At 38.0% G+C, this 22,643-nt stretch overlaps 1 protein-coding gene across 2 annotated transcripts; it reads right to left on the bottom strand.

Moving 5' to 3' along the window:
- Positions 1-426: 426 nt before the first annotated feature.
- On the bottom strand, positions 427-22,313 carry ARL6IP6 (ARF like GTPase 6 interacting protein 6). Of its 2 annotated transcripts, none has more exons than XM_084797407.1 (4): positions 21,506-22,305; positions 20,186-20,239; positions 11,286-11,418; positions 427-1,854 (listed from the first exon to the last, which is right to left on the bottom strand). In XM_084797407.1, the coding sequence occupies exons 1-4, from the start codon at positions 21,903-21,905 to the stop codon at positions 1,761-1,763; spliced, it is 681 nt and encodes a 226-aa protein (XP_084653533.1). In that variant the 5' UTR covers positions 21,906-22,305; the 3' UTR covers positions 427-1,760. The 2 variants fall into 2 exon arrangements, with proteins under 2 accessions (XP_084653533.1, XP_084653534.1); XM_084797408.1 differs by lacking the exon at positions 427-1,854 and adding an exon at positions 9,581-10,786 and having other exon boundaries at positions 21,506-22,313.
- Positions 22,314-22,643: the final 330 nt, after the last annotated feature.

The raw sequence follows: 22,643 nt of genomic DNA, 5'->3' as shown, positions 1-22,643 counted from the left end.
AAAAGGCTGAAAGTAAAATACAGAATTATTCAAACAAACAAATTTCTTTTTCCCTGAGAGATAGAACATGAAGTTGGATGAGTAGGGAGGTAAGAAGGAGGGAAGGATCTAGAAAGAGGTGTGTGTGTGTGTGTGTGTGTGTGTGTAAAAAATAAGGTAGAAATATACTGTATGAAAAAGAGCCAATAAACAACAACAAAACCATTCTAACAACCATAACTAGCAGGAAAACTTAAGCCATGGGACTGGTATTTAGTAAGAGCCTATCTACGTCCCTCTTCATCTCTTACTTAAAACTGGAACATTATGAGCCGTTTCCAATGAACCGGAAATGACTTCTTTTTTTGAGGATATAGAGAAAACAACAGACTTTTAGAACCCTTGTTTAGTCACAGCATTCATCAAGGGACTGCAAGTGCACTGCACACACTTATTTCCCAGTTAGCTAGAATAAGTTGATTACACAATGATTTTCTAATCTTAGGTTTGCTACATCCAGGAAAAACAGCTGTGTAAATCATTCAACTTTCTTAAATTGAGATGATTTTCTAAACACTTCATAGTGAGCAACACAGAAAAACAGTTAAGGCCTAGTTACTATAAAGACAACAACAAAAAACCTTGGCATGACAATTATAATATTTAAGCAGAAAAGTTATAAAAGTATATATATATCAACACACATATTACAGTTTTATTACTATATACATATACAGAGTATCAAAATACCTTTTCTACTTTGGCAACTAAATTTTTGAGATTAAAAATAAACAAGTTCAAATATTTCTACATACAAAACTTTCAGGTTTTCATTTACTAAAAACAAAATTGTACAAGTTTTGCTGCCCAAATATATACATCAAAATAAATATTTTCAATTGTAGAAAATAGAAATGGTTATCAGTCTCAAAGTTATAAACATTATAAGGACAAATAGTTTACCCTAAATTTTTATCATCTTTCTGTTAAAAAATAAATTTAATCTTAAACTCAAATCAGTGTACTTTAATTTTTTTTAAAAAAGTCAAAATACTTACTAAAGGTAAAGTTTATACCAGCTAAGAAATAAAATTTACAGCCATATATGTATAAATGTAATCATTTTAAAAACATAAATTCATTATTATAAAAACATATAAAAAGCCCTAGGTACACTCCATAAAAATATAAATGTACATTTGCATTCTATTGATTATCAAAAACTCTTGGTTTATGTAGTTTCTATAAAATATCAAATAATAGGCATTGTCTCTTCTTTTTCTTGAAATGGTCTCATTGTGCAGTTGCAGGCTGACCTCCACACCGCAGAACCTACTTCTCTCTTCAAAGTGCTGGCTTGAAGGTTTTGCTACCACACTTGGCTTCAGCATTGCTTTCTTAATGTAATATATAAATAAAAAATATTTCTATCTCAACCAGTAACATCAAAATTTGTTAGCAAAAAAATGGAGTATACATAGAAAGGTAGGCATTGTCCTGTATTCAAGTTCCCAAGTTTGATTTCCATTAAAATATATTCTGTAACTGATAAAAACTACATAAACAAAAGTAAAAAGATGAGGTAAACATCTTAGACTTTTACGAAAGTATTTGAAAGTACTCAAACATTCCCGAGTTTCTGAAGTGGCACTCTACAAGATCTTCCACACTGATGACGGTACGTATCTGAATCACATCTCATAGTCTTCTGAGTAGGCAATATTCGTTCCTGTTACTAAAACAATCATAACTTTCACCAACAATACTGCTCTCTTGTGGGATTACATGAGGCACCACGCCACAGTGAGAGCAGCTACGATGCCATTCAAAATTGCCATGCTATAGCCCATGTGGAAAGAATGTCCAGTCAACTTCCTAGAGAGGAGAGAAAAGAAAAAAAAAAAAACAGATTTAATGGCTCAGTGGTTAAGAGCACCGCCTGCTCTTCCAAAGGTCCTGAGTTCAAGTCCTAGCAACCACATGGTGGCTCACAACCATCTAGAATGTAATCTGAAAACCCTCTTCTACAGATAAAGCACTCATATTCAATAAATAAAATAAATAAATCTTTAAAAAATAAAGTTGTATGTCATACAATCCCATTATTTAAAAAAAAACAACAACATGTAATTTGGTATGAGAAAATAATATCTTACTAAAATGCTTAAAACATCACAGTGAGCTTTTTTTCATTTATTTATTTTTCTTGGCATATGGCATTTATTTGGGTATTTCTTCTGGGTTGTTAATAACTTAACCTCTAAGTACACTTTTATTTCCCTTTTTCTCCCTTTTTAAAAATATTTTATTAATTCTTTCATATTACATCTCAATTGTTATCCCATCCCTTGTATACTCCCATTCCTTCCTCCTTCCCATTTTCCCCTTACTCTCCTTCCCTATGTCTGTGACTGAGGAGGTCCTCTTCCCCCTGTATATGCTCATAGGGTATCAAGTCTCTTCTTGGTAGCCTGCTATGCTTCCTCTGAGTGCCACCGGGCCTCCCCATCCAGGGGACGTGGTCAGAAATGGGGGATGGGATAACAACTGAGATGTAATATGAGTAAATTAATAAAATATAATAAAAAAGAAAAACCAATAATAAAAATTAATGAATTAGTTATTTTACTAGTTAAACTTTTACCTTATGGTTCATTTGACTATATAGTAAGACATAATGGACAATTTAATGACAGAAGCAGAGTGCTTAAGTTAGGATTCTAAATGTTGATGCTACCAGGCTTAAATAAAGATATTTTCCACTACATTTCTGAAATAAAAAAGAAATGCTGTTCAGTAAGAATAAAATGACTGAAAATAGTTACAAAGAAAAGTTCATTATAATAGGACAACTTACATGTTAGCCGATGAGTTGTACAAAGGAAACTTATCTTACTCTAGTTTCAAAGGAATCTTTTTCAACAATACAGACACAAGGAAATGCTCACGTGATTCTCACCAGTGGTATGATTAAACTCTGTAGAATTAGACATAGGTTTGAGAACTTGTACAAGAGTTTGTATAAAGATCAAGTTCCCTTATAGTAAGTGACCTTCTAGTGACACTGGAAGAAGTCTGTTGAAGCGTTCTGTATGGCTGAGATTTTAAATAGCCACAAAAAAGTGGTAAAGGAGACCAGATACATAGATGGATGGATCGTCATCAAACCTAGCCCAGCATATGCAGTTGTATACTCTAGATATTTGGAACATATTTTGAATAATAAACTATTTACCCTCTTTGATATATAATGCTATAAACTTTGGCCTATTTTAGATGAACATGAGATCTGTGCCTCCTTAACCTTTCTTTTGCCCTGTTGCTTTGTAATTTTACAGGGCAGGCACTTCATATACCATTTTTTGTTGTTGTTCATAAAGACCTGATAAAGGCATTATAACTTTTCTTAGCATTAATAATAGTTGTAGCAATTTTGATACATTTATTTTGGCTTTCTCATTTTTAAATTTCAATTATTTTCCTGGCCACTAATTAATACCTTCCCTATTCTCTAACTTAGCCTGAAAAAATACGATATGAATTATTGCTTAATATGTAATTTAAAGAAATCTGCCTTATTCTTAAGACTATATATAATTTGCCAGAAACAATGACAGTATAACACCCCCATTTATCCTTTGGCTATGTAATAATCTATTTTGGGGACAGGGTCTAAAATTTAGAAATGTTTTGAAAAGAATGCCTAACTTGAGAAAAAAATCCTCAAAAGCTGGTACTAGCAAATTAAGATCCATTTATTCTATTATCCTTTTCTGCAAATAAAGGTTTATTAGAAGTCTTGCTCATTTTACAAACTGTCTACAAGCAGCTGTAACAGATGAGGAATTGTGACAAAGGTTACATGGACCACAGAGCTAAAACTACCTATCATTTGGTTCTTCACAGAAAAAGTTTGTCAATTCTAAATTCTAGTATATAAAGCCTCTCTATTCAATCAGCTAAATCTGCAATCCTAAGTATTACCTGGACTTTCCCCTCCCCGCCCCCATTTTCTTTCAAAACAGGGTATCACTAATTAGCTACAGCTGTCCTGGAACTCACTACTATTAGGCTGTCCTTAAAAAACAGAGAACCACCCGCCTCTCTCTCCTTAGTGCTGGGATCAGGCTTGGCATTCCTTAAAAATTCAGAATCAAAACCAAGATCTTATCCCAAGGATATTGAATCAGAATCTGTATGTTTTAACTACATCTTCAGGTGAAATTACTCAAGAGTAAATACTGAGGTTCACTATTTGGCTATAAATTACCAGAGATTTTGAAATAGATCATTTCTTTAGAAAGATGTGCCTGTTGTTTTCTATGGACAAACCTGAAAATTATTGTAGTTTTAAACAGAATTGAACAAATGCTTACAAAACCTTATCATAATTTTACATAGTTATATTTGAATGGATACAATTTTTGAACATATATTTTAAGTACACACATGGAAACAAAACATACACTAACCAAAAATACATTCACAAGGGTTTACTACTCCCAAAAGATACAAAGAAACTGCTAAACTGATTCTTTGGTGCGTATTACAGTAGAATAAGATTGTGAGCTAAAATAAAAAAAAAAGTCATAGAATTAAAAAAAAAACAAAACATAAATGCTAGCCCCCAAATTAAAAAACAAAAACCCATCTGGAGGAAAGGAGGCCCAAGGAGGAAAGAAGACTGTAGGAGTGAACGAGGAGTGGAGCTACACGCCAGGCTGAGGCATCATGCACGCTTGGCCATATGACATACCTGTTGCCTAAAAAACAAACCAAAAAAAAAAGATTTTTATTATTTGTGTTTGGAGCAGGGAGAGGTATGTGCACATGTGTGCAGGTGCCTACAGAGGTCAGAAAAGGGGTTTGGATGCCCTGGAGCTGAAGTTACAGGCAGCTGTGAGTTACCTGACCTGAGTTCTGGGAATGGAGCCTGATCCTTTGAAAAGGCAGCAAGCACTCTTAATTGCTGAGCAATCCCCTTAGCCCGTATCTGTTGACTCAACCATTAAACTCATATTAATTGCTGATTGACTTGCTAAAGAATTCTTCTGGAAACCTACAAGAAGAACACTATGCCGGGCAGATCTGAGCCCAGGTGTTCTGCTCAATCTAAGGCACCAACCAAGGACAATATATGCAGTCATCAACAAACCCCTACCCAGATCTAGCCAAGGGACAGAACATTCTCCACAGTTGAGTGGAGACTGCGGTCTGACTTTCATATGAACTCTGGTGCCCCATATTTGGCCATGTCCCCTTGATGAGGAGACCTGGTGGCACTCGGAGGAAGGATAGCAGACTACCAAGAAGAGACTTGATACCCTAGCATCATATTCAGGGGGAGGAGGTCCCCCCTCAGTCACAGTCATAGAGAAGGGGAATGGGGTGAAAGCGGGGGGGGGGGGGGGAGGAAGGAATGGGAGGATGCATGGGATGGGATAGCAAATGAGATGTAATATGAATGATTTTATTTTTCAATAAAAATAAATAAATACATTTTAAAAAGAATAGATTAGATAGATATATTGGCGGAATAAAGATCTATATACAGAGAGATGGATTATAGACAGGTGATAGGCAGACAGTAGTTAAAAGAGAGTTACAGATAAGAGACAAATATATTATAAAATGACATCCATTTTGACTTAATAAAATGTTAATGAATGTAGTTATTAAATTCATATTGAATTAAATTAGAGAAATAAACAACATAAAAGTGAAATTAAAGCCGGGCGTGGTGGCGCTCGCCTTTAATCCCAGCACTCGGGAGGCAGAGGCAGGCGGATCGCGGTGAGTTCGAGGCCAGCCTGGTCTACAATGTGAGTCCAGGACGGCCAAGGCTACACAGAGAGACCCTGTCTCGAAAAACCAAAAAAAAAAAAAGTGAAATTAAAAAAAAGAATTCTTCTGGAGTATGAAACATAAGCTGAATTTAAAAGCACCTTTCTGACTTCAAAGTACTTTCTAATATAATTAATAAGCTCATAATTCATAAATATTATTGTGGTGGTCTGAGTAAAAATGGCTCCCAAATAAACGTGGGTGTGGTGGCCCACACCTTTAAGCCCACACACTTGGGAGGCAGAAGCAGGTGGATCACTGTGAGTTCCAGGCCAGCCTGACCTACAAATCAAGTCCAGGACAGCTAAGGTTACACAGAGAAACCCTGTCTTGAAAAACAAAACAAAAAAAGCTTCCATAGACTCATACAGAGTGAGAGTGGAGACCTGGCCTTGTTGGAGGAGGTGTGTCACTGACAGTGGGCTCTGAAGTCACCTTCTCTTCTGCTGCCTGATGATCTAATCTATAGCTCTCAGCTACTCTCCAGCACCATGCCTGCCTATGGGTGGCACTGGTTCACACCATGGTGATAATGAACCTCTCAACTGTAAGCCAGCCCCAGTTAAATACCTTTGTTTATAAGAGTTACAATGGTCACGGTGTCTCTTCACAGCAATAGAAACTAAAACAACTGTTGAACACACAAAATGATTCATACAGTCTCTCTTAGGATTCTTAGTGCTGCCTATGTTTTTGAAAACTCACATTAACAGCACACCAAGTACAACAGCAAACAGGTGCAAAGCAAACGATCAGCTAGACACATTATCAAACAAGGAAGCCAAGAATAAATGCTAACAATTTCTTAAAGGATTTTGACTCATTTCTATATATCTTAACTCAGGAGTAAAATTTTTAAAGACATACATATATTTTAACTTTGCTCTTCAGAAGTCACACTATGCTTCCACCAATGTAGTTGTTAGTATATTCATTCCAACTGACGGTTCCAAGTAGTCCCTAGTTAATGGAACTTCACGACACTCAGATAGCAAAGCTAAGTCCACAGTCAGTAGTTTTCCTCTCCTACTGCAATTAGCCATCTGACATCTGTTCCATTAGTTCATAATAACGGATCTGATTCAACAAGGAGGCAGCTTTCCAAAACATGTATGAAAGAGGATAGACTTAACTTATTGTGATCAATGTTACATCTAAAAAAGAGACTTCTAATTTAAACGTTAAAGCATCCACTTTTCTTGATCTACAGAGTTTATATCACTGGCCAAGATAACCGACACTTTCCTAATGCTGTTACTTTACCCATCTGTATTTTCCTAACCCCAATGTAAAGAGCACTAAAAAGCTACAGACTATTCCTAGTAACACATTTAAAACAAACACAGTCTCAAGGGTACACAGAAAAGTACTACAACACTGTAATGCTAACCCTGAAATCTACAATTCTCCAGGAACAAAATTTAACACAAGAGAAAAAAAAAAAACCCACAAATCCCATGAAAATTCAACTTTAAAACCAATAAATCAGAAATGACTGATTTGTGCACACTAGGTTATTTTGGTTTTATAGGCCTAAAACGATTACAGGGTATAAACTGTTAAATGTGACTTCTGATCTAATCAATGGACATTTTCTTCAAGTTAGCAACAAGATTTTAAAAAATTTTTCACTACACTTATTGCTAGTCTACAAATTAGTATTTGCATTATAGGTGGGATTCTTCAGTAATTAAGTGATTTTATATTTAGCATGGGGAATAACTACAAGCCTACAGACAGACCATACCACTAGATGGTGCCTATAGAGAGGTAATGTGCAATGTGTGCAGTTTAAAGGAGAAAGGAGAAAACCATGAAGGTGAGCACAGATGTTAAAAACAAAGTTGCTACTCTAGTTAGCAACACCACAGAGGCAAAACTGCCATGTCATAAAAGCTCAAAGTTGGTTGTCAACAAAATAACAATGAGTAAAACTCCTCCCATTGATTCCTTTGATAATGTAGAAGTCAGTGAGTTGATGAGGCAGACCAGAGTCAGATGCATGATGTTACATGAGCGTGCAAGTCGCTTCAGTTCTTGAAACTTGGTTTCTTCCTGTTGTAAAATGGAAGAACAATAATATCTATGGGTTGGCCCCTCTGTGACCTTTATTTGGAATCCCTAAGACATCTCTAGTACTAAAGTACTAGTTTAAAAGTTGTACTTAAAAAAAAATAAACTACAAGGTAGATAATATACTACCTAACTTCTCCAATCACAAAGACTTAAATAAATGTCTGGTTCTGCCAGTGGCCTATCCTAGAATGAACCTCAAGATTACTTAAAGCTGTGGGTTCTCTCTGTATCTTACATAGATAGGTGCCGTATGTGCTATAATGTAACATAGTAACTATGCATATACTTAATTTGCCTGCTTGGAACTCACTATTATGACCCAATGAATGAAGTGAGCGAATGGAGATGCTCATGAGACACTGTGGAGGAAAAATAGTACATTATACAAGATTGTTACAGTGAATTATAACCTAGTAACAATTAAGGAATGCTGTAGACACTGCATGAGATCCAAGCTTCTGCTTTGTTCTTTAACAATGCAAATTCCAAATAGCTAAGACAAAGTTCTCCACATAATTATTTTAGAAGCATATTATAACAAAATTCTCACTTTTACATAGCACTGTTAGAATGAAAGATTAACAAAGGACATTTCAAAGAAGTACTTAATGAACTTTGACAGGAAGATGACTCCATGCATTTGTAACTTAGCTAAATTAAAAAGCTACATTGATGGAAGACAAGATCGTTTAGCAGGTAAACAAGTATGTGACCGGAAGCTATCTTGGGAGAACTGAGTTCAATTTCTAGAACCCTCATGGTGGAAGGCGAGAGCTGACTCCGTCAAGTTGTCCTCTGACCTTCCACATGTGCTACGGCATGTGTACACATAGCAAGAGCAGCACACAATTAAACAAAATATAATAAAAATTTGTTAAATAAAACAAGTGACAAGAACAGCATCTTATTTTTAGTATCTAAACTAGTTATTCATTCAGATTGCTAATTTCATTAAATGTTTCACCTCATATTTACTAAATAGCAAGAAATGTTACTTTTTTTTTACTTCACGGAGAATTTTGTGTTTCAGTAAAATGCAGCTCATAGAATAATCTTGATTTTCTTCTCTTGACATTTTCTTTTGTTAAAATTCATGTTTTATTCTATAAAGACTACCAAGACTACTGGCATTTAAATAAACCAATTACATGTGTAAATTGACTACCATGAAAAATAATATATACATGGTGATCCTAACTCCCATTTCTAAAATAATCATAAAGAACATAAAGAATGGAAAAACATACACTAAAATGTTCATAGTAATTTTCCTGATTAGTTATTTCCATTATCTTAACACACACACACACACACACACACACACACACACACACACACACACACACATCACACTCCTATTTTTCACCTTCCCTTCCACCGTCTCTCTTTTTGAGACAAGGTCTCATGTATCCCAGACTGGATTCAAGCTTGCTATGTCGTCCAAGGACGGCCTTGAACTAGCTGGTGAATTACACATGCACCACTACAGACTGTGCAGTGTCAGGCATGAAACCCAGGCCACATGCACACTAAGCAAGTATTGTAGCAATTGAGCTACATCCACAAAACCATTTTCATAGCTCTCAACAAAGAATAAGAATTACGTTTAAACAACCAAGAAACATGCTTATATTAACCTTATTTTTAGGTTAACATTTTACTAACATATAACCTATTATAAAGTTACTTTTATTAAAACATTGTATTACACATTAGGAAAATACATGATTTCTTAGTAAGTAGTCTGAAGATTTCAATATTTTTATAAGAGTCCATTTTCCTGTGCAAGGACTCACTCTACTGGCTACAGAGAGAAAATATACTTCGACATTTATGAAGCAATTGTTTATTTTCATAAACACTAGAGGGCGATGTTTTCAGTTTCAAACAACATCACTGTGTGTTTGTGTATATTTGACTGTATACTTAAATTTCAATTAAATAAAATAATTTTTATTTTATATTTTGTATTTACTTATAAAAAACAACATAAGCACAGCATATTAAAATATATTTTATGAGTGTTTTAAAACTTTTAAGACTAGATGACCAAGTACACAAAGCATGTAATTTGAAGCTCTTTTATTCTAATGACTGTTAAACATTTGACAACTGAGGTTCTTTATTTCTCCTTACAATTTAATAAAAAGATTAATTTATTAAAAACTTAATACAATTACTTAACTGATCTTTAGGAGAGAGAAGCATGGGAGAATGGGGAAATAGAAGGATCCAGAGGGTCCTAGAAGGATCCAGAGGGTCCTAGAAACCTACAAGAAGAACATTATGACAGGCAAATCTGGGCCAGGGGTCCTGCTCAAACTATGGCACCAACCAAGGACAATACATGCAGTAAACTTTGAACCCCTACCCAGATCTAGCCAATGGAGAGAACACTAAAACTCTTTAATCCTTGAAACTCTAATTGCCTAAACAGCTGGAAATACAGGACTAGCATTCAGAGAAGTGAAATATAAATAAAAGAAAAGCTGAGCATATTACACAAGTTTTACAGTCTCTACTAAGATATCAGGCGTTAGTGGGCAGCCATTAAAGCCATGAAGTTTATGAACACCAGCACTTATAAGTGTTACTATTATAGTAACACTGACAACTATCGCTATTATGGCTTTACCTTTACAGAGTTCCTCAAAAAGATATTTAAGAGGTGGGTTAGAGTTGGCAATAACAACAATAGTAACAGCTGTCCTGGGAGTATACATTTACTTGAATTCATTTTCACGTCTTCACCCTCCCTCTGAAGTTTATTTGTAGAAAACTAGAGATCTGTGAAGCTCTTCGCAAATACTATTTAAGGCTGCAGTCTCTCCAGCATTAGTTTCTGATATTCTTTGAAACATAGAAAATACAGTGCAAAGAAACTACACTACAAAAACGCATCATCTACTCTAATATGGATCTCTATACTAGGCACCAAGTATGCAAATTATTTAAACATGAGGTTCAAATCCAGAAAGAAAGTCTAATTCAAGAACTAAAATGTTGTTGAGTCTGACCACACTCAACTAATACTTTTCACACTTGGCATTTTGACTTTATAAACTGTAAAAAATGGAAATCTGCCCCAAAAGTGCAGTCATGAAAGTTTCTCACTTCTTTGATATATGATTTAACATTAAAGAAAAATCATTAGATAGGAAATTTAAAATATCATTGTCCAATTACTTAAACATGAGGTCCAGACACTGAGAAATCTTGTGTTGTTTTGTTTTCTACACTGAAATCTAGAGCCTCAGCATATCTCACTTTGCTCCTCACAATGTTAGTGTCTTTAACAGAACTGATATGAACACACACAACCCACACACAAACACCTAAGCAAGCAACAAAACAACAAACAAGCAAACAAACCCAGAAGCACTTACCTGAACCTAGCAGGTGAAAGAGGAGTAGGCGGAAACATCCCTGGCTCAAAAGAATCAAAATAAGTTACTGTCCAAGAGAAGCTGCAACAGGAGAACCCAGCGGTTAGAGATATTATCAGCAGAGACCAGAATCCTTAATGGGAAGAAAGGGAGAAAATTATTAAAATAATTTAAGCCAAGATCTTCATGTCTAGATGCTGATGTAAATCCCCTTAGCAGCTAAACCAGCTTAGCACATGCTAACTGGTATAAAGTACAAAGTACTAGAACACAGTTACAGGTTGTACCAGTAAGTATTTTAGTGAAATTATTATATATGTAAACAAAGACAAGTTCTACTTAAAAATAGAAGACATTTGGTTTTATGACGTTTAACTACAACAAAGGCAGTCACACCGTCTACTCAGCACTAGCAATGGTGTCATTCACCTTCACGAGCGACAGTCAGCACTTGCTAATGCTTTGTGCTAAGTGCTTTCTCTCATTCCAGAACAAACACTTCTGACATTTCATCCAATTGTGGACTAGCTCCTTTTTATACCTGACCTATGAAAACATCTTTGCTTGGTATAGAAATAAAGTTGATTTCCAACTTAAATTGGTCAATTTAGAACTTTTTTCTCTCAGGAATCAAATCAAAAGCATGGTATTACAGTGAACTCAGGTTGAGGGATAAGAACTGGGAAGCAGAAGAGAGCTACAAAGCGACAGTGCACAGGGGTAAACTGATCGGAAGATTTCTAGATACTACTCAAATCATTAAGGGTAGTCAAGGGATAATATTAATGTAATTTCTTTAGTAGGAATGCAGTTTTATTTCTTAAAACTTATTTATTTTTACTTCATGTGTATGAGGGTTTTACCTACATATATTTATGTGTACCATATATGTGCCTGGTACCTGCAAAGGTCAGAAGAGGGTCTCAGATCCTCTGGATCTGGGATAATTATAAACAACACAGGTGTGTTGCCTAGCAGATGGAATGTAAACACTAGTAACTCCCTTAAGGCACAAAGCTTTTCAGTACAACCTAGAAAAAGGAAGACTGGTTGGATTCACATCCCACACTATACACAATAAATTCTAAAGCATGTCGATGAATGAGGAACACAGTGGCACGGTGATGGAGACTGTAACTTCGGAACTTTGGAGACTGAGACAGTAGGATCATGAGCCCGAGGCCAGCTGCCACCTGAGCTGCACAGAAAACCTGCTTACAAACTTAATGCAGAGACACATATGGACATGTGCTATAGATGGATACATATTTTACTTAGGATGTTGATTGACATAAAAATCCCAGAGAAGACTGAGAATTTAACACTGGTCCTTGTAAAAAGTAACTTTCATTCTCCCAGCTCAATTGTTGTCTGGGAGGCTCGCTACCTCCTTCTGCTGGCCTAGGCTCAATCCTGGAAGCCTCCAGCCTCCATACAATCTAACCTAGGCCTAGAATGTTTTCAGGCTCTGAGACTTACTGCTTAATGAGCTCACCCTTACTCTTCTTCCTGAGCTCACAGCTGGCTGGTACAACTCAGCTGTTCTGGCTCAAACTCTTCTCCCAGTTGAATTATTTAATCTGGCTTCTCTCTCGGCCCAGAACTTCTCTCTCTGCTTGGTCTCAAACCAACTCAGGCCCTTAAGTAGATTCCCTTCCTCTCTCTTCTCATGATAGTTGGGTGTATGCTATTCTCTCAAATCTTCTCTGATTCATCACCTTTTCTGCCACTCAATTAGATATCATTTTCTTTCTTTCTTTTTTTTTGAGACAGGGTTTCTCTGTGTAGCTTTGGTTGCCCTGGACTCTCTTTGTAGACCAGGCTGGCCTCGAACTCACAGTGATCCGCCTGCCTCTGCCTCCCGAGTGCTGGGATTACAGGCGTGCACCACCACTGCCTGGCTAGACATCATTTTCAAACATGGGTGCTTCTTTCTACAACCTAACTTTACCTTTGTGTGGGATTAAAGGCATGTACTGCCATACCTGAACCTAAGCTGTTCTTTACCTGATACTGGCTGGCCTTGAACTCATATCTGTTTGGTTCTGTCTCCTTGACTAAATCCGTGTTTGTGTACCAGCCAGAACACACAGACTTAAAAGATCTTTGGATATGATCTCTTGCCAGACAGCCATGTTCTGAATTAACATTCCTCTACAGGTCCTCTGTACGGAGAAGAAATGGTGAGCAGGAGAAGCCTGTTATGGGCGTATTTCATAAGTATTTAAATTTGACCCATGTGATTTGGGGGGAAAGGGTGAACAGGGTCTTACCATGTTGCTTTTGCTATCCTGGAACTCACTATGTAGGCCAGGCTAGCTTTGAATTCAGGCATCCACCGGCCTCTGCCTCCGTAGTGCTAGGTAAAGTTCATGCACTACCATGCCTGGCCCGTATAATTATTTAATTTATTAAAAAAAAAAAACTAGGAGAAACATAGCCAGGAATATAGTTTAGCAGGCAGATTGCCTGTGTGGCATGTACAAAGTACTGGGCCCATTCGCAGTGCTGGGATGCCCATAACCCTAGCAACAGGGAAGTGAAGCAGAAGGACCAGTAGTTCAGAGTCAGTCTGAGCTACATGAAACCAAGTCTCAAAAACGTAAAGGCCAGGTTTCAAAATTGTTTCTCTAGTAAAGACTGCAGAAAAGCTGTACCAAAGTATATGTATCATCATATTCCAACTGCTCCTTGATGAGGCAAGCTTACTAAGGTATACTCTTACTAAAAAGTTCACAAGAGATGCTTTCAGAGTCCCAGAAGACAAAGAACATCAAAGAATGACAAAAATTAGCAATTTCTTGGCTACCCAAAAATGATGTACCACAGAATATTTTTATCAAAAGGCAGGTAAAAACTATGTGCATTGCACTATTTGTAAATCATGTGGAGCTTAGTAACACTGACAACAATGTTGTCATGTAAAAAGAAAAGTAATTAAACGATAACAAAATGTACAAGTGTTTTGACTGACCTACATGCTTTCTGATAGTTCCCTTTCTGCCCCCCCTTTTTTTCGTTAGCCCACAAGAAGTGTGTGGCAAGGCAGAAAGGAGAAACACCCTGTCTTTTATCTTGTAAAACCACAAAGCTACTAAACAGATTTAGTCAGGAACAGAAAGGTAAATGATGAACGGTTTGGAATACAGATGAAGTGTTTATGTAGAACACAGAGGAAGATGTTCGTATTTGGAATAAACATGGTTGTGTTTGCACTGAACTGTGATATAAAGGAGGAAGAGCGCTGCTAGGCTTCCTGACACGGCCATGCAGAAGTGGCTGTGCACTGGGCGTGAATGTGGTTTAGTACATCCTGGCAGCTGGCCCAAGGATCATTCTGCAGATACCTATAAGTGGGGTACAGAAATAGCAGATGGTCCTGTGACTTAAGTGCTGTATCTAAAAGGACATCCAAAGCAGAATGCAAGAAACTTCAACAGTAACTCACTTCAGCAAATGTCATCAGAATGCACCTCAATTTTGAAACCTGGGCACATTGCCCAGGTCTAACTCAGTGTCTGGCTACTTAAAACCAACCAGGCCTTTCCATCTCAGAGCTTTTAGACCACACCAGTCAATTTTATGAATACTGTTGAGAGTGGCCATCTTATTTTTCTCTAGCTACTATTTCTATAAGTGGATTTTGTCATAAAGAAATAGAGGTGTTATTGAAACATGTAGAAAGAATTCTTGAGATTGCCCATACTGATTATTACTGTACAATCTCAGTGCTTATCTCATCATGGACATTTTAATTACATTTTTATTTATTCTGAAGTAATCAAAAGCTGCATGAGTGGAAAGTCATCACAATACTAAGGCTAAGGCTGCACTGCACTGTACTCTAATAATGCCTATGGTTCTGAAAATTACAAAACTCATCTACCAATAAGCAGAAAAGCCAAAGATGTTAGCTTCAACAACTTTGTCTTGATAGCTCCAAAATGAATCCTTGGATATCATTTTAATACAATTTATGAATTCATTTAAGTTAGGATTTACTTAAGATGAAAAACTGAAGGCATATAAAATGGAGTTAAAATTTTCTTTCCCAAGTGATTTACACCATCCCTACAACTAGCTAACTCAGAGCTTGCTGACATCTTTGTAAAAGCTAGCAGAGTCTGGAACACAACAAAGCACTCAGTTGAAGTTATTTTCTCTATGTACTGCCCAGAAATAAGATTCTCACTGTTCTGTTATCACAGAGGAGTCTATGCTGAAGGTTTTTCTTATCAGAAAAGTTAGTCTTGCCATACATTTTGTTTCAGCCCTTTCACTATTACAAAAGAAATGTTGCAAATACCACAGACTCAGCACATTAACAGATGTACATTACAGATTTTCAGTGTGAACTGTTATCAAAGGTACTGAACTAAGTACATACATCTATATTCTCTTTGGTTCAATTATTAGTTGATACAATGATGAAACTTTATCTTTTCCATCACCTGAAACTTACTGGATTCAATGTTTTCAACTAATGCATAAGATAGAGAGCAGAGTTCCTAACCAAATCCTCTTGTTAGTGCATCTTTCAAAACGAGGTTACTTATCAAATAAATCTGCTGGCAATTGTCTGTATTTCTATAAACTTTTGTATTAAAAAATTGAGAGAAAAGTGTAATGAATTCATATCACTCAGCTTTAAACAACTAACCTACAGCCAACTCTGTTCTTTGCACCTGCTTATGCAAGAAGAGCAAACAGTCTCATCTTTTTTTGGAACTAACATATTGATGGACGTAAAATGGTTTAAAAATAATAACATTTTGGCATACTCACAGTAAGAATGTTGACTTAAACTTAAAAATGTATACTACAATCATACAATTTTAAGTCAGTTTAAAATTACCTTTCCCCCACACCTCTCTTTTAGAGAACAGGGCTTATAGACCAAGCCTTGGTCTTGGTATTGCTATGTAGCTGAGAATAACCCTGAACTTCTGATTCTCCTGTCTCTGCCTCCGAATATGCATTACCAGCCCTGACTAGTTTGTTCTTTTGAATGCATTTTCTTCTTGACAGCTACATTTGATACAAATATTAAACAACTCATAATCCAAAGCCCTGATAAACTGTCATTTTGTTACATCCTTCCAGCCTATTCACTTTGGTTTTCTCTTTTCCCTGATTAGTCTTTTATGAGGTTTTACACTTTTTCAAGGATGGTACTACAGCAGAGGGTAACATATTAGTGGATGTTTAGGTGAAATATATGTGTTACCTCACACAGGTACAAATAACTATTTCTTTCTTAATAGTTTGTGGGTTTAATTAGAAGACTCATACATTGGATATAACTTCTGAGTTTTTAACTTTTCACCTTAAGAGAGAATTGAGCTTTTCTTAACATATATTTTACTCTGGGTCACTTCCAGAACTTTAACCATAATTCAAAAATTTTGAAGCATAAAGTCATGATAGTAGGAGCCTCATCTATTTCTCTGAAGAAGAAAAGTTGAAGTTTTCAATGACTTCACTTAAGATTGAACTCAGTGTTTGTCACTTATTTCTTCCCTGAATATAAGCAAAGTCTTAGAAACTTGTCAGGTATACAAACTATAGGAGCAACTCAAAAACAAAAATAACTTGTTAATGAAAAATAAGTCAACTCTGGTCTTGTTACCAAAAGTTAAGGAATGATAAGCACACGCAGTCATGCTTGGGAGCTGTGTTCGCATGTGTATGTATGCATGCATGTGTATGGATGTATGCATATGTATCAATCAGTGGGTTGGTTTTATTCTGATCTAGGAATCTTCCTATGCTGTCCAGATTGGTCTTGAGCTCCTGACCTCAAACAAACCATCATCTTCAGCTTTCCAAGTGGCGGAGCATAAGGAACTTAACAGACCCAATCTAGAAGCTTCATAAATCACTAAAAGCTGCCCATCAAGCCTCACAATATAATTTTTGCATGGTATGAATTAAAACATACATATAAAAATACTAGCTCTATATATTTTAAATTAAGTATTTTTTGCTAAAGGCAATTCCATGTACTTCCCTAAGAATTTTTCTAGGTTTGCCTAAAATGGAAGGCTATCAGGCTTATTCTGGGAAATATTAAAAACTGCAGAAAATACTGCAACGTTGGAAATAGTACTAAATTGTCAAATGTGAGAAAACTTGGAAAATGGGGCTGGAGAGAAGGCTCAGAAGAGCACTGGCTGCTCTTCCAAAGGTCCTGAGTTCAATTCCCAACAACCACATGGTAGCTCACAACCATCTATAATCAGATCTGATGCCCTCTTCTGGCCTGCTGGCTCACATGCAGGCAAGAATACTGCATAAATAATTAATAAATAAATCTTTAAAAAAAAAGTCACTTGGAAAACTACAAGAAATGCAAAAGCCAACATGCAAAATTAAGTAACTCAATGTTGTATGTGTTTAGCTCAATCAATCTGGCCAGCGAACAATCTTAAAAGAGAAACGAGTGAGATGTGATTTTACGTAAGTAATTGTACTAATCTCTCAGAAAAGTAGGTTCAAAGAAAGGGAGTTTTAAAAGAAGAGCCCAACATCTGTAAAATCTGTGGTGTGATCACTACCATTCAAAGACAGTATCAACCACTCTGCCTGGAGACTTCTGCAGTAAAGCTGCGCTGTACAAGCCTAATGCTTGTCAACCAGACCAACTAACTCTGCCAAATGCAAACCTTTCTTGGGAGGCACAAGCAGGCAGATCTTTGAGTTTGAGGACAGCCTGGCCTACAAAGAGTGTTCCTGTCAGGAAGGCCAGGGCTACACAGAGAAACCCTTTCTTGAAAACAAAACAACACAAAACCAACTCTCCCAACTGGTCTTCTACTGTCATAACAAACCTTTTCTTTCAAAACAAAACAAAACAAACAAAAACAATAACTACAACAAAAAACAAATACTGTATCCAGGCTTCCTATGAACAATTTTTTCAGAGAAACAAGAACTATTCATAAAAGCTGAATATCCTTGGACCCAACCTAGGGTCAAATCATAATTTAAAAGCATCTAAAATAATAAAAGAAACAAGTCACCAAATTGAGTCTTATCCATGTCAAAATGAGAAATGCTGTTAATTCTGCTACATTCTTACGTTACTGAGGTTTATCCCAGCCCTAAACTAGTATTCAAAAGCATCTACAGTATTCAAAATGTTTATGTGTATAGAAAGAGCTTTTTCATGGTTGAGTACTTACTGTGCTCACATTACTTTTTCTAGAAAATAAAACCAATCTACTAATAGTAATGATTACAATAAGCACTGCTAATGTCTAGCAAACAATGCAAAATGATGAAAATATTCTCACATAAAAAGGGTACATGTGGTGGTTTGAAAGAAAACTGCCCCCATAGCTCATAAGGAGTGTACTAGTAGGAGGTATGGCCTTATTAGAGTAGGTGTGTAGGGGTAGGGGGTAGGGGTTTTGAAGTCTCAAGCCAGGACCAGTGCTGGTCCTCTTTTCCTGCTGCCTGCTGATCCAGATGTAGAACTCTCAGCTATCTCTCCAGCACCATGTGTGCCTGCACAGTGCCATACTTCCCACCCTGACTAAACTCTGAACTGTAAGCCAGCCCCCAATTAAGTGTTTTCCTTTACAAGAGTTGCTGTGGTCAAGGTGTCTCTTCACAGCAAGAGGACACTAAGACACTTATAACCTAGTGGAAATTTTCAACAGGTTTATTCAAAACTTAGGCCGTTTCTTCCTGTCTTCATTTCAAACTTTTATATCAATTATAAAAAGGATAAGGTTATTATTCCCTTGGCATTTCCTTGTGGTAAGATAATGATTCGTCTTTCTTCTTGGTATCTTAAAAAAATTATCACTGATCCGAAGGAACCCATCTAGAACTGGCCTCTCCTTTTAACTATCCACTGTCTCAAGGAAAAGTTTACTCAGAGGCCTGTCAATTGAAAACACGTCCGTAAGGCTGGTTATGCATTTATTCTCAAACAGGTGAGAATTCAAGCTCAAAGAAATATAATGACAAGCATTAGCACAACTGCCTCAATCATATCAGTAACTCAATAATCTTTACAGTACTTCTCTGAAACACGTGTGTGTTTTGGTGGTGCTGGACATCAGAGTACACATGTGATAAGCGAAGCGTCTACCACTGAGCTACACACTAAACCCAGATTTTTTTTTTAAAAGAATGATTTTTCTGTTGGGAAAGATTCTCTGCCCACATGCTATAATATATTTTCTGTAAGCCAAACTATGCTTACTTTAAGATCTGAGTGAGCTAACCCATCACGTGATACTGACTGTATTTACTCTTCAGTTGATGAGAGACTCATAGGGGTTTCTATCTTGGCACAGTTGTTTCTGCTATAAAAATAGTTGTTTTCTTTGCTCCTGAATTTTAATAGTAAAATATATCAAATAGGTAAAATTCTAAACTCTTCAAAATCATCTATGAGAGAGACAGACACCATCAATAACCCTCTTCAATAGAAAGCTATAAACTACATAATATATAGCATTTTGGACAACAGAAGCTCAGCTGACTCACCTAGCTGATGGCAAATAATTCTTAGTTTAAAATTTTTATCTCAAGACACACAGCTGACAAAAACATGTGGACATTAAATTCTTCTGGCATCTGTTTCTGATACTATTTATGTTGGCTATATTTGTGAGCAAGCTTCTAGTTCTAAATTCCTGAAGCAGGACAGGGTGCTCCTCAGGAACATACTTAGAAACTAAGTATTTACTGGAGTCAAGTCATGCACAGTTGTGTTGAATTCTTATACACACAATTATAGAAAATATCTAAACATATATCTGATGAAAAAACACCTGAATCAACTATACATGGTACATATAAAATATTTATCCCAAAGTCTATATAACTTAAACATAATTTGGAAAAAAATAAGTGATTGGATGAATAAAATAATCATTTCCTACCTAACATCCCAGTATCTATATCCTCTTCATTTTTCAAATGTTCTGCATGCAATTCTGTAAATACAAAGAGGGGTTTAGGTAAAAGAGTAGTATTTTCATCATGACATGAATATTCAAACTCGTTGAAGACACTGTTCAATTGTCAAAAGTACCCTGGAGTCAGAGCTAGGTTCAACTTCTGTTTTACTACCTATGCTACCTTAAGCAAGCAAATACTTTTACAAAAGTCAACTGTCATAGCATGAGAATATGTTTATTACCTGGGTTGTGTTGAACAGTTTGAACAAAAGAAACTTAAAGGAGTAGTAGATTTTGACTTCAGTTCCTTGCTTCTTTCTCCAAAAATACCAATGTCCTTTGCAATAAACTTCTACTTATGGGCATATTAACTTCATGCTACAAAAAGAAAAACTGTGTGCATGACAAATCTATCTGGGCTGAAGTGAAAAATTGGTGAAAGGTGTGACAGAGATTTGAAGCAATAGCAGTCGAACTTTTAAGAGCAGAGTTAAGAGCCAATAATATATTGAAGTAATCGGTCTTCCCCAGAAATCAAACCAAACAATGGTAACCTGCTCAAAGGCCCACCAGCAGCCCATTAGGGGCCGGGGGGGGGGGGGGGGGGGAAGATAAGGCAAAACTGGAGAGATTTAATTTTAATTAGAAAAGGTAACACAAGAGTGACAAAGTGTTAAATGCTTTTAATACAAGATCCTTTTTTTTTTGAGGCGTCTACTTCTCTTTTTACTATAGTGAGTACTAAACTATACAACAAATCCAAATGGGTGAATGCGGAAAAGTGGTCTTTGAGAGCATTCCTATTTAGCCAAGCTCTCAATTTCTGACACAGAATAGACTCTGTCCTGCAGTAATGCTACTCAGTTACAAGCACAAAATAGAAAAACTATTTTTTTCTGTAAGAGTGAGATTTGGGAAGCGGGGGAGAAATCCTTGATCTTCAGAGACAAGTGCCTACAGAGCACGCCTCTAAACATTGTGAATAAGCCTTACAACATACACAGCCTATTTTTTAACATGCACTTTTCATTATCCTTTTAAAAGTAGGGGCTCTGATTAAATAGCCGTGCTAATGTTTCAACTCATGTGTTCCACATTTAAGAGTGTGGATTTAATCAAAGATCCTTTCTAAATGGTTATTATGGAGCAGGGACCTCCATCCTGCGAGAGAAGACAAAAGGGGGAAGAGCCAAGAAAGATGCAGTTAGGAGGGAAAGCTTTGGGAGGAAGACTGTGAACCGGGGCGAGTGATGTACTGGCTCGACTTTACTCTGGATACTTTCAAGGCCTGGACTTTAGTACCTTTAACGATCAGGTAGGCGATGGCGAGGAGGAAAGCAAGGAGGGCGGCAAACAGCAGCGAACAGAGAATGGAAAGGACCTGGATGGGCCACCGCCGAGCCTGCGTTCGGCTGGCCGCAGCGGCCGCGAAGATGCCGTTGCGCTTATCCCGCAGGACCGGCGACCCGTCCCCGACCCGAGGGAATAGCGGGGTCCTCTTGGGCTCCGACAACGCCCCGGCCGAGAACTCTGCCCGCAAGTCGCGGGCCACTCGGTCGCATCCCTCGTCTTCGTCGACTTCGCCCTCACCCCAGCTATCCCCGTGAGTGAAATCGGAATACACGGGCCGAGTCCCAGGGCCTGGGGTAACCTGGCGGCGACTTCGAGCGGCCGTACTCCTCGCACCGTCTACAAACGACATGGCGGGAAAGAACTGAGCGACCCGCGGAGGCCGAGCATCAACCACCACTGCCACACCCCGGCCCGACCACAGCCAATCAGCGACGGCCGTCGGCGGGTCCAACCACCGCGCGTGGAGCCGTGGGGGTGCACCGGCGGCTACTGGGGGGCGGAAGCTCCTCTTCCGGAGGCGCCGTGGGAGCGCGCGCCTGTGCCCAGGAAAGCACAGTGCCTAACTCATTCTGCCCTTTCTGGTCCGCCCCCCGTTAAGAGCAGCGTCCCGCTCAGCTCCGCGGCTTCCTAACCGCCTATCGCTGCCTCCCTCGGGCGAGCTACCTCCACTTCCAAAGCTCCCCGCCAGCTACAGTACGCACATCTTCCCTTCACCCGGGCGCGCGCAGAGCCGAGACCACCCCCCGCTCCCCCATATCCCCATCCCGGGGGGGCGCAGGACCCCTCCCCACGCCAACCGCGCGCGCGCACCGGCGCCCGCGCACTAGGCCGCTAACGCCGGGTTCCGCTTACCCAGCACCCCCCCACCCCACCCTTGGTGGCCTCAGGTTTGTGGGGCGAACGTAACTAAGGGAGGAAGGGGTGGCGAAGGTGGCAGGACGCCACTGCCCCCACCCCACCCTCGGCGGGGTGAGGTGGCCCAGGCCCGGGAAGCTGGGTCCCGGCCGCGTCCCCTTTCCTGGGGGAAGTTGGTAGAGTTTTCCCGGCAGAGCACTCGACGCAGAAACTTCCTCCGTCCCACTTCCCC

Source organism: Acomys minous, assembly GCF_964271855.1.
Source record: "Acomys minous genome assembly, chromosome: 10".
Classification (NCBI taxonomy): Eukaryota; Metazoa; Chordata; class Mammalia; order Rodentia; family Muridae; genus Acomys; species Acomys minous.
This window is presented reverse-complemented; position numbering and strand designations above follow the sequence as displayed.

Coding starts and splice junctions, on each gene's coding strand:
- ARL6IP6 (XM_084797407.1), bottom strand. CDS start 21,905: ATGTCGTTTGTAGACGGTGCGAGGAGTACGGCCGCTCGAAGTCGCCGC. Junction 20,240..21,505: donor CGCCTACCTGATCGTTAAAG/GTACTAAAGTCC, acceptor TTGTATTTACAG/AATTGCATGCAGAACATTTG. Junction 11,419..20,185: donor TATAGATACTGGGATGTTAG/GTAGGAAATGAT, acceptor CTTCCCATTAAG/GATTCTGGTCTCTGCTGATA.